The 16,350-nt window shown below is 51.6% G+C and overlaps 7 protein-coding genes across 7 annotated transcripts; 4 read left to right on the top strand and 3 right to left on the bottom strand.

Moving 5' to 3' along the window:
- Nucleotides 1–427: 427 nt before the first annotated feature.
- On the bottom strand, nt 428–3,544 carry ASPZODRAFT_1086919 (hypothetical protein). The gene is made up of 5 exons (XM_022720966.1): nt 2,744–3,544; nt 1,298–2,677; nt 1,011–1,262; nt 877–942; nt 428–812 (listed from the first exon to the last, which is right to left on the bottom strand). Exons 1-5 carry the CDS (start codon nt 3,383–3,385, stop codon nt 735–737), a joined length of 2,418 nt encoding a protein of 805 aa, XP_022584510.1. The 5' UTR covers nt 3,386–3,544; the 3' UTR covers nt 428–734.
- ASPZODRAFT_149466 (hypothetical protein) lies at nt 3,521–5,112 on the top strand (the record flags this gene model as incomplete). The annotated part of the gene is made up of 4 exons (XM_022725489.1): nt 3,521–3,571; nt 3,621–4,007; nt 4,071–4,098; nt 4,157–5,112. The coding sequence occupies 4 exons, from the start codon at nt 3,521–3,523 to the stop codon at nt 5,110–5,112; spliced, it is 1,422 nt and encodes a 473-aa protein (XP_022584509.1).
- Nucleotides 5,113–5,357: 245 nt separating this feature from the next.
- ASPZODRAFT_157007 (hypothetical protein) lies at nt 5,358–7,705 on the bottom strand. Its single transcript, XM_022726289.1, has 6 exons — nt 7,442–7,705; nt 6,878–7,374; nt 6,043–6,798; nt 5,928–5,965; nt 5,685–5,877; nt 5,358–5,544 (listed from the first exon to the last, which is right to left on the bottom strand). Exons 1-5 carry the CDS (start codon nt 7,579–7,581, stop codon nt 5,758–5,760), a joined length of 1,551 nt encoding a protein of 516 aa, XP_022584508.1. The 5' UTR covers nt 7,582–7,705; the 3' UTR covers nt 5,358–5,544; nt 5,685–5,757.
- A 533-nt stretch (nt 7,706–8,238) lies between these two features.
- Nucleotides 8,239–9,960, top strand: ASPZODRAFT_13100 (hypothetical protein; the record flags this gene model as incomplete). Its single annotated transcript, XM_022722646.1, has 3 exons — nt 8,239–8,650; nt 8,705–8,889; nt 8,953–9,960. The coding sequence occupies 3 exons, from the start codon at nt 8,239–8,241 to the stop codon at nt 9,958–9,960; spliced, it is 1,605 nt and encodes a 534-aa protein (XP_022584507.1).
- Nucleotides 9,961–11,343: 1,383 nt separating this feature from the next.
- Nucleotides 11,344–13,324, top strand: ASPZODRAFT_139334 (hypothetical protein; the record flags this gene model as incomplete). Its single annotated transcript, XM_022724544.1, has 2 exons — nt 11,344–12,058; nt 12,156–13,324. The coding sequence occupies 2 exons, from the start codon at nt 11,344–11,346 to the stop codon at nt 13,322–13,324; spliced, it is 1,884 nt and encodes a 627-aa protein (XP_022584506.1).
- Nucleotides 13,325–13,423: 99 nt separating this feature from the next.
- On the bottom strand, nt 13,424–14,213 carry ASPZODRAFT_1086690 (hypothetical protein). The gene has a single exon (XM_022720964.1). The coding sequence runs from the start codon at nt 14,107–14,109 to the stop codon at nt 13,699–13,701; it is 411 nt and encodes a 136-aa protein (XP_022584505.1). The 5' UTR covers nt 14,110–14,213; the 3' UTR covers nt 13,424–13,698.
- A 236-nt stretch (nt 14,214–14,449) lies between these two features.
- On the top strand, nt 14,450–15,974 carry ASPZODRAFT_109973 (hypothetical protein). Its single transcript, XM_022720988.1, has 4 exons — nt 14,450–14,713; nt 14,784–14,926; nt 14,973–15,059; nt 15,122–15,974. The coding sequence occupies exons 1-4, from the start codon at nt 14,482–14,484 to the stop codon at nt 15,770–15,772; spliced, it is 1,113 nt and encodes a 370-aa protein (XP_022584504.1). The 5' UTR covers nt 14,450–14,481; the 3' UTR covers nt 15,773–15,974.
- The last annotated feature ends 376 nt before the right edge of the window (nt 15,975–16,350 follow it).

The following is a 16,350-nucleotide window of genomic DNA, read 5'->3' as shown; positions in this document are numbered from 1 at the left end:
AGAAGACCGAGCCTGTATTGGGTGGATAGGTAGTTCATCACACAGCAACGTATGTCGTGACACGCCCAGCGAGGGTTAAATGCTTGAAGAACGGCGGGAATGGGAGTGCCTATCAGTAGCCAAGAGAGACGATAGGTGGAATGGCCACTGCAGCAGGTGGTCAGGGAAAGGATGCAGCTCTAAGCTGATTTCGCGTAGCTTTTTTAAGACGGTGGTACCAGTGTGGTTATACAGCATTCCGATAACTTGCATCAAGTATCAATCAGTACTGATGATAAGTCTTTAGAGTTGACTGAATGGACATACTAGTAAGACTTACTCCGAGAAGAGAGATATTCTTGGTCTCCCACCTCCTATTCCCATCCTCATTGAGCCGCTGCAAGACCCAGTCTGGATATTATAAATAGGATTGTAGTCTGGGAGAGGCCATATATATATATATACATATATATATGATAATATAAGCTAGTACAGGAGAAGGAAGAGATACAAGGGATATTGCAAAGTTGATGCCTTTTATATGGCTGTCTCTTGGTTGTTGCCTAACCCTTTCATTCACTTGGAGAGACAGATTCACCTAGTAGTACACTATAAAGACCAGGAGCCTGCATAGTCAATAGAAAAAAAATATATATACATGAATGGAAAAGAAAAGGCACAAAGATGTACCGTTGTAGTAGTTACGGTAGATTGGAATCAGAATCTCTTTTCCCATCCCTTCAGATAGGGTTAAACTACTCGAAATTCTCGAATGTCCACGCCGCAGGATCGCCGAAGAAGAATTCAGGGAATGGAAGGTCTGTGTCAAACACCTAAACAGAAAATATTAGTGATTCATATATTAAAACCCAGCAAGTGATGATCGAGGACTCTTACCCCTTCTGTGAGTGGGTGGAAGGATAGGTCGGGAGTGATGTTCATGTCTGTAATGTGTAGATTAATCTAAAGAATAAAATAATAAGTTTGCTATGACCAATCAAGTGAATTAAGATAAGAAAGAAAATGTTTACCTCTTCTCTAGCCCGAGCCATGTCCTCCTGCGAGGCCAGGACCCGAAAGTACTGGCTCGTCACTCTCTCAACGGCCTGGGTCTTCTGCGTGGCCGAGTCGGCGGGGGAGATCACCGAACGAAGAAAACCAGAGGCGGCTGAGATGTACCAGTAGTGCGTGAATCCGGTCCCTAAGCGGGTGATTCTATGTTCTAGCATTGTGAGGACATCATCGACATGCTGGAGGAATACATTTGTGCTTTGACTGAAGAGGTCGTCTGTACAGGTTAGCAGGAATGAGTTTAAACAGAAGAAGAAGAAGAAGAAGAAGAAGAAGAAGAAGACATGCCTGAGCGAAGGGAGGCATATGCAGTATAAGAAGTGACAAGGGCAGCTCGGAAGAAATCCAGTCGAAGGAGAAGAAGCGGGAAATACACTGATTGATCGACTCGTCTGTACTGTTTGAGAATGTCCCTCGAGGCTTGGAAGCAGATCATGCGTGATAGAGAGGACCGCGGACTCACATCTGTCTTGCGGGTAAAAGGTGCGTGCAGTATGAGGAAGAACTGGTGCAGTTGAAGCCGAAGGAGGGATGCTGCCAAGGATGACGGTGGTCGCCGCGATGAGGGGACTGCTTCCCGGGGATCTCTGTTTCTTTCTCTTTCTCTTTCTTCTTCTTCTCCTGTTCCGGCTAGTACCCAGGAAGGAAGCATTCGGAGTTGCTGTGTGATCTGCTCTTCATACTGCGACACTTGGTCATATGTATCGGGAGAGCCCAGGTCGTTGACAAACGAGTTCAGACTGACTCGTAGCGCAAAGCTGGCCCGCGAAGCCCACAGAAATGACGTATCGGTGTATTGGTTGTCTTCCTGACCGTTTATTTGCTGGTTGCTACCGCTGCTGCCCGCGACGGAGAGAGCTTCGTCGTCAATATTGAGCACGCGTCTGCAGTCCGCAAAGATCCCCGCCGAGGCAGACGGCATGCCGCGGTCGATCGAAGCCTGAAGTTCTAGTTCGGTGATGGTGGCCCATAGCCGGCGTCGCATCTCCTGGTCGAAGAAGGAGACTTTCTCACCCAGCAGGCCGGGGTCGCGGTGCAGACCCGCAGCCATGGCTTCGCGGAGGAGGGTGCCGGTCTCCGTCCAGAACCGTTTCTTCTTGAAGACGTTGATTTGTTTAGCGAGTATAAGCAGGCACCGGATCTGCCAGATGGCAAGGTAGACCATCTTCTGGCTCTGGACCTGCAGCCAGCGCTCCGCGACCTCGATCCAGAGCACCGCGCGCTCGCGCGCCACCGAACTGTCGCCGACATACATGACAGTCACATCACTCTCAGTCTCCGGCGCCGCAGGGACACCAATCACGCACGACATCACCAGCAACATCATGACGACGAGGGCCGGCCGTGCGGCAGCAGGGTCGTCCCAGCACGCCTCGTAGTCCGCCAAGAAGCTAGGGCGATGGAGGATGCGGTACGTGGATTCGAATGTATCGCAGTACCGCCGGATCAACTGCCGTGCTATCTCCCGTGGGGGTAACAGATGCCACAGCCCCGAATGCTCGGCGGGAAGACACGCGCCTTTCTCTTTCTTCCATTCCACCTGCAGCGCCTTCAGGTCCCGCTGCACACGAGGCAGAGCCGTATGCTGCATGATGGCCTCTTTCATGAATCGCCGAAGCTCGGGAAACTTTCAAAAGTTAGTATATACTTAAAATATATTATAAGTAAGTGAGAGTGAAGATATATCACCTACCTGCCCGATCAGACTCGTAGCATTGCTTCCCCCGTAGTAATGCGTGCGGAAGTTCTCGCCGCGGAAGATGACTTGTTTCTGCTCTTCACCTCGGATCGCAGCCGAAGATAGACCGACCAGGTCCATCTCTGTACTGATCACCGGGCGTTGAGTCTCCATCGTGAGACCCGTCGTCGTCGACTGCACCCCGAGCAGTTGCCAGGTCCCTTGATTTCGACTGCTTTCCTGATTTGGAGGATGATTTGTCGAAGCGGGACCAGGAATAGACTGGAAGCTTTGCGCGGGACCTTGCACGGCTTCTGAAGAGCCGGCTGCAGCATGGCTGGAGTCATTCGCCTGCTCGTATACGCAGGCGTGCGTTTGTTTCAGCTTGCAGCATCGGCCGCACGCAGGGCGCCCCTGGTCGCATTTGACCTTGCGAATATGACATGGGCGGCAGGAGACAAGCTTGCGTTTGCGTCTACGAGGCGGCCGTCGTGGCAGAGACTCGCTCTCAGTCATCTTTTGCGCCCTGATGTAAACAAACCCATTGGTCTCATCAAGGGAGATCGGAGATGGCGGGGATGGCGGCGTAACGGTGCTTAGTAATAACATCAAAGGGGTAGGGATTCTGTTAGGGTTATGGTTTCTCATCCATAGCATCTCGGAGATGGCGGGGAATTCCTATATAGCCGAAATCTGCGACGACTGTTTTCACTATAAATAGATAGAAAGATGTCTTCGATGATAAGAGACATCATCGCAGAGTTTCATTCACCATAGTCCACCTCCTGAGCCATGGCTGGCGGCCAAAGTACATGTCTCGACCAACTCCAAGCCGAATATGGGGTAAGAAACTCACCCTGTCTTGAAGGAATAGGAAGTAAATCATTTGCAGAGCACATGGGATGGCCCCAGTGACCCGGCCAACCCGTTCAACTGGTCTCCGGTTCGCAAGATCACGACCGGCGTCATTTTTTCCATGTCCCAGCTGGTGACCATCATGTCAGCCAGCATGTTGGCAGCAGCCGAGAACAAGATTGCGCAGGACTTGCAGGTTAGCGCAGCCACCGTCCAGATCATTTTCTCCACCTACTTCCTCGGGCTGGGGCTGGGGTCATTCCTGATCGCCGCCCTGGCGGAGATGAACGGCCGCAAGAGCGTCTGGGTCGCTGCCTGCCTGTGGTATATTCTCTGGAGTTCGGTATCGCCTCTCGGCCGGTCAGCGGCTCTCATGGTTGTCGGTAGGTTTTTCGCTGGTACTGGTGGGAGCGTAGGCATCACGGTATGTAGAAGATGAAGGAGAAGAAAATAATATTTACCCCCGAGTTCTAACTCACTTGGCCAGCTAGTCGGTCCGGTCATGACAGATATGTGTAGGTTTCTGTCCCTCTGAAGCTTTCCGTCATCACCAACTAACAAAAGGCAATAAAGACGGCGCCTCTGATCGGGGGAAATCGTTGGCCGTCGCTAGTGTGTTGACGTATCTGGGGCCTGCCCTGGGCCCGCTGATGGGCGGCGTGGTTACCGACCTGGTAGGCTGGCAATGGCTGTTCTGGGTTACTAGCATTGTTTGCGCCATCATACTGTGCGTCGGGATGGTGTTTATACGCGAGTCGTATGCGCCGGTCTTGCTGCGGCGAGCAGCCGCCAAGCGAGGCGTCACCAACACCAACACGAAGCATATCCGTCTGCTCGATCATTTCCGGCGGCCCATCGCCCTCCTCTTCCGGCGTCCGATCGTTCAGCTTCTCGGACTGGTCGCCGCCGTCAACTTTGGCATCTACGCGCTGATGCTCTCGACGTTTGCTCGCCTGTGGATGACCAGCTACCACGAGTCGGCTATGGTGAGCAGCTTGCACTATTTCGCCTTTGCGATTGGCATGACAATCGCAGCTCAGGGAGGCGGCTACGCCATGGACACAATCTACAGGGTCATGCAGCGTCGGGCGGGTGAGAGGCATGGCGACGATGGAGCGTCACCCTCTCGACCCGAGTACCGAGTCCCTTTCATTGTGCCTGGCATGCTGCTTGTACCCGCAGGTCTGTTCTGGTATGCCTGGACTGCAGAGAGCTCTGCCCCCTGGCCATCGGTGGACATAGGGGCAGCAGTCTTCACGGTAGGCATCACTGTGGTTAACCAGGGCCTGATGGCCTACCAGCTGGATGAGTTTGCCCAGTACGGCGCCTCAGCGAATGCCGCCACGCGACTGTTGTCTTATATCTTTGCTTTTGTCCTCCCAATCTTTGCTCCGCAGCTGTATGCCGTGCTGGGCGACGCTTGGGGCAACAGCCTCCTGGCCTTCATTACCATCCTGCTGGGCTGGCCGATCCCGTGGATCTTGTGGGTATGGGGGGAGAGACTGCGAGCCCTGGGGAGAGCTAGATGATAGAAGAGAGGATTCTGTATATAACAGACATCTTTAGCAGGGAGTAGGAGTTGTTTGAGGTCGAGAATAAGAGCGAAGACAAACCGACGTTGTTTGACATGATGACCATGTGACTAGATATCATGTGACGGCCCATGTGATTGTTGAAAAGCATCAAGAAACCAACTTCGACTCAACAATCAACATAGCAGTAGCAACAGCACGCCCAGATGATGCCTAGGTCGACCAGGAGGGGTGGCGCAGCCCTAATTTCGATTAATGGCTAATTAAGTGCTTATTCTTTTGGTTCTGAAGCACAACCAACACCTCCCTATCCATGACCATAGGCTCAGATCTTTCCACCGGGTCAGGGGCTTTTATGGGCTACAGGGTGCTCTTGAGATTTCCATGAAGATGAATTCTCTTTCTATGAGAGATACTGTGTTTTGTTTGGTAAGCCATTACTACCCTCTTGAAGAGAACTCCTGGATTCACCAAATGGAGAGATTCCAAGAGGATGAACCATCTAGAGATAACAAAAGGCCTTAAATTCAACCTAAATTCGAGCTTGTAGCTAATATTCTAATCTCTAGCATATCATTCTCAACCCAGAGGCAGTGATTTGTATTATTGAGGCCTCCAATAATTTTGAGAAGCAGGTTTCGACTACGCATTCTCGACCTCTACGACCTCAATTCTCTCCTTCTCCTTATTCATCCCTCTAATATCATATCCTGCAGCTTCTCCAGTGCAGACATATGATTTGAATTCCTTGGTGGGAACGGCCTGTACATCATGAGACTATGCACATCTTTCGGTTGGGGGAAGATACTTACGTTCAGGAACATCTCGTCGATTTCTTCAAGGGTGCGGTCTTTTGGTTGAAAGAAAATATGTCAGTACTACCGTTGAAGAATCCAGCAAGGGAAGGGAGAAGAGACAAGGACGAACCCTTGGTTTCAGGAACGATGATCCAAGTTATGATCAACAGAACGACATTCATCGCTCCGAACAGGTATCCAAGCTTGGTGCCCAGATTGGCATATTCCGCGCTCAAGAGGTATGGAACCGAGGTGATAATGGCGAGACACCACAGCCAATTGATCGTCAGGGACAAGGAGATGGTCTTGGACCGGAGTCGGTTGGATGGGATTTCACCCATGACCACTGGACCAAAAGCACCCCACGACAGACCGTACGAATATGAGTAGATACAAGTGAAAGCAACCAAGCAGTTGCCCGCTGCGGTACTATTTGGTGCCGCCTGCGACACGATGGACAACGCGAACATTGAGAAGCCGCAGATGAATGTACCCAGCAGTAAGATAGGGCGACGGCCCACAAACCGGCAGAGGATGAGGGCTGAGACAGGCCCTGCAATGGTGCATGCGTCCACAATAACTGTGTCCAGGAAACTGTTGGAGATACCTACCTCCTCGAAGAAGTAGGTCGAGTATCCGGACACAAAGGCAATCCCAGTGAGCTGCTGGCCGGACATCGCCAGGCAGGCAATGAGCGTACGGCGGAGGTCCGTGCCTTTGAGGCACTCGAGATACGAGGTGGACTCTTCCAGCTCCCTTTCAAGCGCCGTGAACGCGATGGCTTCGTCCAGTTCGCGGTCCAACTCTGCCTGGGGGATCGTCTTGCCGCGAATCTTGCGCAAGGATTTTCTCGCTTCCTCCACCCGGTCCTTGGTAATAAGCCAGCCTGTCAGAATTGGTATTAGCGATGCATCTTATCTTCTTCTGACCCTCTCTCTCTAACAATATAGATTGCAATCACATACGTGGGGATTCTGGCACAATCCACACCAATGACAACAGCAGCAATGGACTGATCATTGTTGTGAGCAGGGGAATGCGATACGACCACCGGTTCGGCATCTCATAGGTGGCTTGATCGACGCACGCGCCGATGAAATTGGGAATGTTGGTGAAGAGCTGGTAGAAGATGCAGACGATACCGCGGATCCCTGCCGGGGCGGCTTCACTCCAGTATGGGATGGTAAAGTTGCCGCACAGGCCGATGGAAGCTCCCATGAAGATACGCCCAACCAGTTGGGCGGGCCAGCTGGCAACCATCTGCAGCGCTGCGCCGATCAGGCCGGTGATTGCGCAGAGGACGAGTCCCAGCTTACGACCCCATCGAGAGCCGATGAAACCGGACGCAAACGCTGCGAGGGCCATGGCGCCAATCTCCAGCCCATACATACAAGTGATGGACCCGGCTGTGAGTCCGTACGAGTCCGTGCTTGCGTCATACACGCCAAAGTCTTTAGCAAATCTACTGGAGTGAGCAAGATTTCTTCGCAACGCAACCCTTAGCTAAACGGGGGGGGGAGGTGACTCACTGCTCCATGGCAAAGAAGCCACCGGTTTCGCCCTGATCGAAACCAAAGTTGGTCGCAGCAAAGGCCACGATCAAACAATATCCAATGACCTTCAGGTTGCTGCGCCATGTTTCCGACGCTGCTGCAGAGCTTCGAGCCATATTTAACCAACTAGTTAACAATACTACCACTATAAGATGGATAAAAGCTGTGACAGGGAAAGAACTGAGATACGCATTACTCCTTTAAATACTAATTATTTGATAGTGCCAGAGGCCTGCAAAAGTCAGTTTGAACTTGGGAATCCTGGTGAACTACGCTAATTGTACTCCGGACAGATTCCGAGCTTGCTATGGGATCCTGATCCTGCGTCCCAGGACCCCAGATACTCCGCATTTCGAGCAGGCCCCGCAGTCGGGGTTCATTGCGAACTTGCGAAGTCGTCAGGAGAGGAAATCGGCAGACCTTTCGGCATAGACACTGGCATTTGAGGTGTCTCTGGATTCCGAAGAATTCGGTTGACCCAATGAACAGCCGATCCTCCAACGCCAGGGCATCCTTTGATCCTGTCTACTGGTTTTTTCTAGCACTATTTACCATCTAGTGTCTCGTATTCGAAATCACGCGGTGATAATGTCGAGCCCCCCCCCGGAGCAAAGCATTTTGACTCCCACGTGGATGATGGTATACTATTACTAGCTATCTACTATCTGTGTCTTTTTCCCTCTTTCTTCCCGTTGATGAATTGACGGAAAACGCCACTTTTACTACTTTCGCAACAATTTTCTTCCTTTACTCTTCATCATCTCATCTATAGGATGGATATGGACGGCCTCGTTGGGAATCCTACATCCGTGACCATAGGATCACTTGATATCCGTGGCTTTATCTCGCCGCACCGGGTCGCGAACTTTCTCGGCATTCCCTATGCCGAGATTCCTGCGCGTTTCCGTCAAGCAAAACCCCTGAAGCCGGAGACCCTCCAGGGAGTGCATGACGGGACCAAGTATGGACCGCGATGCCCTCAGCCGTTGGACCACCCGAAAGTGCTCCGCGCGCATCTATATGAGGGCGTTATCCCGAGCGAGAGTATCCCGTGCTCGGAGTTTCGGTGTCTGAATCTCAACGTCTTTGCTCCCCCGGAAGCAGTGGGCTCGCAGCAAAGGCTGCCTGTTTATGTTTGGATCCATGGGGGTGGGTGGAAAACAGGCGACGGAGGCCTTGAATATGGTGAGCATTTTTGAGTCTTATTATAATAAGCCTGTAGTCTAACCACTATACAAGATGGAAACTTTCTCGTCGAGCATGCGATCAATGCAGAAAAACCCATGGTCTACGTTGGTATCAACTACCGACTAGGCTACTGTGGGTGGCTCACCTCGCAAGAGTTGACAGACGAAGCGTTGAGGGCTGGAGAGAAGCCGTTCCGGAACATGGGGTTGCTGGATCAAAGGCTTGCCTTGCAGTGGGTGAGTCGGACGTTTTGCCCTCTTAATTACTACTATATATACTGATATGGAGCGTTGTAACAGGTACAGGAGAATATTGGTTACTTTGGCGGTGATCCCGATAACGTCACCATTGCCGGAGAGTCAGCTGGCGGATGGTCCGTTCTGGCTCATCTCCGATCAAACATACCTGTCTGCAAGCGTGGAATTATCATGTCATGCCCTTCCCACCGCTTCCCCACTACACAGGATAGCCAGGCGACTTTTGATCGACTGGTGGCTAGCACTGGGGTTGTTGGACCAGATGCCCCTGCCACGGAGAAGCTGGCTGCATTGCGGGATATGGCGTTTGAGCAACTTGACGAGCTTACCGGCGGAAAACCTGTCCTGCCTGCCTGGGACCCGGAATGGTTCGGTGGGGATATCGATACCGACGAACCGACCGAGTGTGTGGGGGAATTTCCTCGGTGGGTTGAAGCCATCGTAACCGGCTTCACACGCGATGAATTCTCCGTGTTTGGCATTGTGAAGAATCTGCATACCTGGAGCAAAGAGAAGGTCAAGGCCACAATTTCCCAAGTTATCCCAGACCCAGACTTTGCGCAGGAAATCTGTGCAGCCTACGGGATCGACCGCGGAACCGACAAGGATGCGATTGCGGGCATGTTTGACTTTGCCTCCGACTCGGTATTCAACATAGCCGCGATCAAGCTCGGCCAGGTTCGAACTATCCCTGCGTCGACATACCGGTTTGACCAGATCGACCATGGCGACTGTCCTTACCAGGGATACGCTTACCACGGGCAAGACAACGCCTGGTCGCCCCGTTTGCCGGCGGTGGCGGGCCCGACTGCTCTTCCAGAGTATAAGGCCACGGCCGACCACCAATCGCAGATGATCCTCGATCTTGTCCATGGCCAACAGCCGTGGGAGACTTTTGCGACGGGCCGCCGGATCATGCGGTTTGATGGAGAGAAGAGCGGCTTGTTCGAGTGGTCGGACGGTCTGGCTCGCATCGACCAGATGACAGCCACGAAGGAGAAGGAGGTCATGTTCCAGAGGGGGGGATGGGCACTGATGAATCTAGGCTGAAGTAGATTGAAGAATAACTGACATCTAGTTCTCGCGATGTATGTTAGACGATTCCAAATCCATTTCAAAAGGTTCCATGCCATAATTTCCGATTCATTCCCCATATTCCACTCAACGTCTTCATATCCAGAACCAAAATCTCCGCGATAGAGCCATCCTATATTGATTCCTGCATCAGTTCCTAGGTAAATCCCTAGATTATTCCTTAAATAACCTTCTAGATTAGTGTGAACAATTGCGAATGTAGGACCATAGGTCCAGTGCAGTTTTAATCTATAGAGCTCTACTCTATAATATTGTAATTAGAATAATAATAATAATAGTTATAGCCCCCTCTTCGAGCCCTCTCGCGTAGCGAGGATATCGGGCTCATATTTCTATATGTTATTTAATAACATGGTTAAAATGGCGGACTATAGGTTGGAATCCGCCAAATCAATTTTGTTATAAAATACTTGTATTAACCACCTCTCTACATTAATTCTGAGGCGAACCCTAGGTGATTCCTAGGTGATTCCTAGGTGATTCCTTAACTAAGTATCTAGATGTGTGTTAATAATTATGAATATAGGGCTGTAGGTCTAGAGTGGCTACTAGTTCTGCAGCCCTACTTATGATTAGAATCAACCCTCAACGCATTTTGAGACCAGCTAACCTTGTTTCAGAGCCCCTGAGCAACAGTCTCCATGTAAAATAGGTCATATTGATCAAATGGTATTGGTCACTGTTGGTAATTCTTGCCTTCAAAACAACGAAAATGAGCAAGGAAAGAAAGAAGGAAAGAACGAAGATGAGGGAGGAAAGAAGGAAGAGTGGCTAGTCCTAAAAAGGAAAGAAGTAATGTGATTCGGAAAAATGATCGTCCTCCTTCCGACGGCGCCTTCCTCTTGTGCTTATTGTGCTTCTTGTGCTCTGTGACATTTCATCTTCAGCTGAATCCTAGAATCCTACACCAAAAACGCCGTGTCTCTGTGGAACCGTGGAGTCGACCAATAATATTATTACAGTAGCGAAAGAGCTTGGTGTGATGTGCTTTGGTGATGGAGGCGGTAGGCCTGGTGGGTTTCCCTTGCTATAGTCTTGTGCTTATTGTTCCTGCATGAGCATGAGCTATCTTCGCCACCCCTGGAAACTACGATAAAATAACCGAGCCGAAATCCCCCAGACTCAGTGTCTCAGCTGAATGGACGGCGTGTGGCGTCAGCTGGGGAAAGCTGCAAAACCCCTTCGCTGCAGAATGGGTGATTTGAAGCGAGATAAAGGGGGGAAGAGCTGAATCCCCCCCAAAATTATAAGACTGGTCTGTCGGTCCGCTGAGAACGGTAAGAACATAGAGGGATACAACTACCTCGGGAACAAAAAGAGTACAGTACAGTTTGCAAAATGTCGCAGGGCGGCTTTCAATCTATGGCCTCGCATCAGCATGTCGACTCCGATTTGGCGTCGGCCCGGAAACGCATCATCCTCTGTTGCGATGGCACGTGGCAGTCGGCCGTGTCGGGAAAGAAGAACTGCCCGTCCAATGTGACGCTGATTTGTCGTTCTCTCAACCCGGTCGGCACCGACAAAGACGGCGAATGGCAGCAGGTTGTCTGGTACGACTCGGGCGTGGGAACGACCTCAGGGGGCCTGGGTCCGCTCATCGAGGGTTCCCTGGGCCGCGGACTCGAGGGAAACGTGCTCGAGGCCTATAACTTCTGTGTGCTTAACTGGACACCCGGCGATCAGATCCTGTGCTTTGGCTTCTCGCGCGGCGCGTACACGGCGCGTAGCATCGCGGGGCTGATCGCCGACCTGGGCATCTGTACTAAGGATAAACTTCATGAGTTCCCCGAATTGTTCCAGCTGTACAAGGACAAGAGCAAGCCCGGGAAGCGCTTCTACGGTAGCTCCGACTATATCCAGTGGATGGAACACCGCGTCCCCGCCGACAATACTACCACCCACGGCGGCTGGGTCCAGTATAACTCACGCCAGGTAGAGGTTGTTGGCGTCTTCGACACGGTCGGGGCCATCGGTGTACCCTCGGTGCATGGCTATGAACTAAAAATAGCCAGCTGGTGGAAGGAGGAGTGGCACAACGTGACCCTCTCGCGCAGTACGTACCAATGACCAACCCCTCTGCCCTCTCCGAGCGACAGAGAGAGCAAAAAAATAAAAAGGGGGAGCGGGAATCACTGACTTTAAGTATCTAGATATTCGGAACGCCTTCCAAGCCCTCGCGATTGACGAACACCGCCGGGCCTTCTCCCCCTCAGTCTTCTACATTCCGCCAGAAGGCAAATCCGTGGAGATAGATGATATCAATTTGCAGAATCAGGTAGTGGCAAAGGCCAAGAACGAATGGCAGGCTCTAGTGACAGATAAGACGGCCACCCCGGATAGCGTCCAGAAGAAGCTCGCGGCGTACATGGACGCCCGGGGTGAATTGGAGAGACTGAAGGAAGCTTTATTGCCCCCTTCGAAACTGATTCAGGTGTGGTTCCCGGGCTACCATATTAACGTGGGTGGCGGATCCAGTGAGACCCTCAAAGGCAAGGGCGACATGGAAGAGATGTCTAGCATCGCCCTGGCGTGGATGCTCGATCAGATCAAGGATTTTGTCTCCATCGACTACAGTGCCTTGCAACGGCACCGGTCCAGCCGAGAGATGGAATTGGAACGGCTCAACAAGGAAGTGAAGGCGTACAACTTCCGGCAGAAGGCGCAAGATGCGCTCGCCAAGGATTCCTGGGGCAGTTGGCTGTACATGAAGGCCAATTCGGCAATGGCTATGGCGGGATACTCGCTCACGGGCGACAAGAAGCCCCCGTTTGAAACCGAGTACAAATGGGGCTGGGGCGGCACCCACAAGATGGACGATAGCTACACGCTCAAGTACCGCTTCAACGGGTCCGAAGCCCGCACGCCACTCAGGTACGCCCTCGACCCGACGGATAAGACTGAGCAGCGCACACTGGGCGACACTTATGAGTTTGTCCATCCGACGGTGGGCTTCCGCGTCAAGCACTTCAAGGGATACCTGCCCATGGGGCTCACTCCCGGTCCGAACCTCGCCCCGGATGCGTACCAGCGACGACTATCCACCTCAGGGAAATGGAAGGGGAAGTATGAGTACGTGCTGAACGGCCGCGTGTTGCCGGAGTGGGAGATGGAGGAGAACAAGTACTCGCACGAACGGGCCGTCATCGCCGGGAAGACGGCATGGGATTATGTCGACAACGAGATCGAGAAGGTCGTCCATCCGGGGTTCCAGACGCCGCGGTATCCGAGGTGGAGCTATCCGTCCGAGCACGATGCCTCTGTCCGGCCTGAGGGCAAGCCTGATCCCTCTGGAGGAGATTCGGACGACGATGAAGACTAGCGTACTGGATTTGAGCCAGGGTGGGTTCGGAAATGGGGGGTTTTACGCAGGCCGGGTTGCAATGAAGAGCATGTCATTTCTTTCACTATGGAGTATCACAAGGTACCTGGGACGAAAATTTAGGATTTGTATTTAGGGTTAGCCAGTTCGGGCTCAATATCAGGCTTAATTATATAAGAATAGGGTTCAGATGTGATGTTGATTTATACTAGACAGGCAGCTATGATCCATGGATGGATGGATGAGGTTGAAATAGGGTACCGCAAATCACATGATGACTCTAAAAATAGACCAACTCGTAACTGGTATATAATAGCACCATTGATAAGGACAATGGTATATTATGCCCAGTTGGCCACTGAGTAACTACCTACCTAGGTAGATACTAGCAGTTCTCCGATCAAAGCCTCGACACGACGCCTGATTTCATCACGAATAGGACGGATAGCGTCCAGATCCTTGCCCGCGGGATCGGCCAGCTGCCAGTCGAGAAAGCGCTTGCCCGGGAAGACAGGACAGACGTCGCCGCAGCCCATGGTGATGACGAGGTCGCTGGCCTGCACGGCGGCGGCGGTGAGGAGCTTCGGTTGCTGGTCGGCCAGGTCGATGCCTTCTTCCAGCATGGCTTGGCGGACCGTCGGGTTGATCGATCCGGCGGGGGCAGACCCGGCGGAACGGACTTGGATGGCGGTTCCGGCGAGACTGGCGAGGTAGGCGGCTGCCATTTGGGAGCGGCCGGCGTTGTGGACGCAGACGAAGAGGACGCTGGGCTTGTTTTCTGCCATTGAACAATCATGAAGAACAAGGTATTACCTAGGTATCTACTAGATTACTTTGCTCAGTACCTTATATATAAGCATAAGATATGTATACTGTAGTATAAATAATGGGTTGTCCAATTATATTCGAGGAATGACATTTAGAACCAGCAGTACTAACCCATCTAGGTAAGGCGCAAGTTAAAATGTTGCTTGTCTGAATAATCTACCAATCAGCATCCACCAGTGACATTCTTCATACTATACTACCTCGTACCTACCTAAAAGGTACCTTACTATAGGTTAGTAGGCAGGTACTAAAGTAGTCTCCGGTACAGGGAAATACCAGGTATCTTAGTACTATCTTCTGTTCACTCGTCTCTCTATCTTACACCTCCAATGGCCTCTGAGGAACCTCCAACATGCGGCGAGGTCGAGAAGAACGCTGCTGGTCTACGACCGGTCCATCAGGAAAAGCAGTCGGCGTTCCACAATCTCGGCATCCTTGATCGGTTTCTAGCGCTCTGGATCTTCCTTGCCATGGCGGTTGGGATCATCCTGGGCAACTTTGTTCCAGGCACAGGGCCTGCCTTGCAAAGAGGGACTTTTGTGGGCGTTTCGGTTCCAATCGGTGCGTAACAAACGAGAATAATACAATCCTGGATTCTCCGATCTAATGGAAAACCCCGTCTTCTCTTCAGCCGTCGGTCTGCTTGTCATGATGTATCCTATCCTCTGCAAAGTCCGGTATGAAGCTCTGCATCATGTCTTCCGGAGCAGACAGATTTGGATCCAGATCGCGTTTAGCATCTTTCTCAACTGGATCATAGCCCCTTTCTTAATGGTACCTTCTTCTTCTCTAACTCTTTCAAGAAATGCTAACCGAGTAGTTGGCGCTGGCCTGGGCTTTCTTACCAGACGAACCGGAACTGCGTCAGGGGCTGATATTAGTTGGACTGGCGCGGTGTATTGCTATGGTATGGATATTTTTTTTTTTTAAAAAGTTTTCTTTCGCTCTTTTGTTGATTGCATGTACTAGGTGTTGATCTGGACTGGGCTTGCTGGAGGAGACGCTGACTACTGCGCCATCCTGGTTGCGCTGAACTCGCTCCTCCAGATGATTCTGTTTGCCCCCCTGGGCGTGTTCTTCATCCATACCATCAGCGGCGACCCCGTCACATTCGAATACACCACTGCTGCCAAGAGCGTCGCTGTGTTCCTGGGGATTCCCCTGGGCTCCGCAATCCTCACCCGCCTGGGCCTTTGTCAGATGGTCTCGAAGACATGGTACGACCGGGTTTTCCTCAAGTGGATCAGCCCATGTTCTCTCATCGGCCTTCTCTTCACCATCCTCGTGTTGTTTGCATCCCAGGGCCACCAGGTCGTCCATCAGATCGTCTCCGTCGTCCGTGTGGCTGCTCCTCTTGTTGTCTATTTTCTTGTCATCTTCTTCGCAACCCTCTTCATCGCCTTCAGGATGGGCTTCGGCTATAAGCTCGCTGCAACCCAGAGCTTCACTGCAGCCAGCAATAACTTCGAGCTCGCCATTGCTGTATCCGTGGCCACCTTTGGCGCAGATAGCAACCAGGCCCTTGCCTCCACCGTCGGCCCGTTGATAGAGGTTCCCGTGCTGCTCGGTCTCGTCTACGCCGTCAAGTTCATCGCCAACAGATTACGCTGGAATGATTAGCCAGAGTAGTTGTTAGGGTACCGAAAGGCAAGTAGGTTGATTAGATAAGGCAAACACCAACTGTAGATATTGTTAAAATTAGACCTAGAATATGACATTAGAAAGCACTCGATTGTCTTGACACTTTGGTCGAATGGGTCAGCGCCCCCTCACCCGGTGGCGAGAACAACCGTCGATAGTATTGGCGGCGCCGTATAGATGAGATAGCGTCTTGTTACAACGTCTTGTTTGGAAACATTGGTAAAACAATACGTACACTCTTATTCTAGAAGCAGAATCTCTGGAAAGGCATGCGGTAGAAATAGCGCCGCGCCACGACAAAGCCCTTTTCAAGCGTATACTTGGAAGGGGGTTATCGATGGACATTGAATCCGTATGAAGTTGTGATTGTTAGTCCTGTAGCTGCTAGGAGTGAGCTTGAAGCTCTCCTTTTTTCGAATTGATAGAAGAAACCCATTCCATCCTCCATCAAGATTGTTTGTCTTCATCAATGTCTGCTATCGATTTTCACTGACTGGGCATTATCAGTCAACTCGCAGAACACTGAGTTCTATCAAAAGAGAATAGGAGAAGCCCTG

Source organism: Penicilliopsis zonata (assembly GCF_001890105.1).
Source record: "Penicilliopsis zonata CBS 506.65 unplaced genomic scaffold ASPZOscaffold_2, whole genome shotgun sequence".
Lineage (NCBI taxonomy): Eukaryota > Fungi > Ascomycota > Eurotiomycetes > Eurotiales > Aspergillaceae > Penicilliopsis > Penicilliopsis zonata.
The sequence above is the reverse complement of the archived record's forward strand: the minus strand, read 5'-3'. Positions and strand labels throughout refer to the sequence as shown.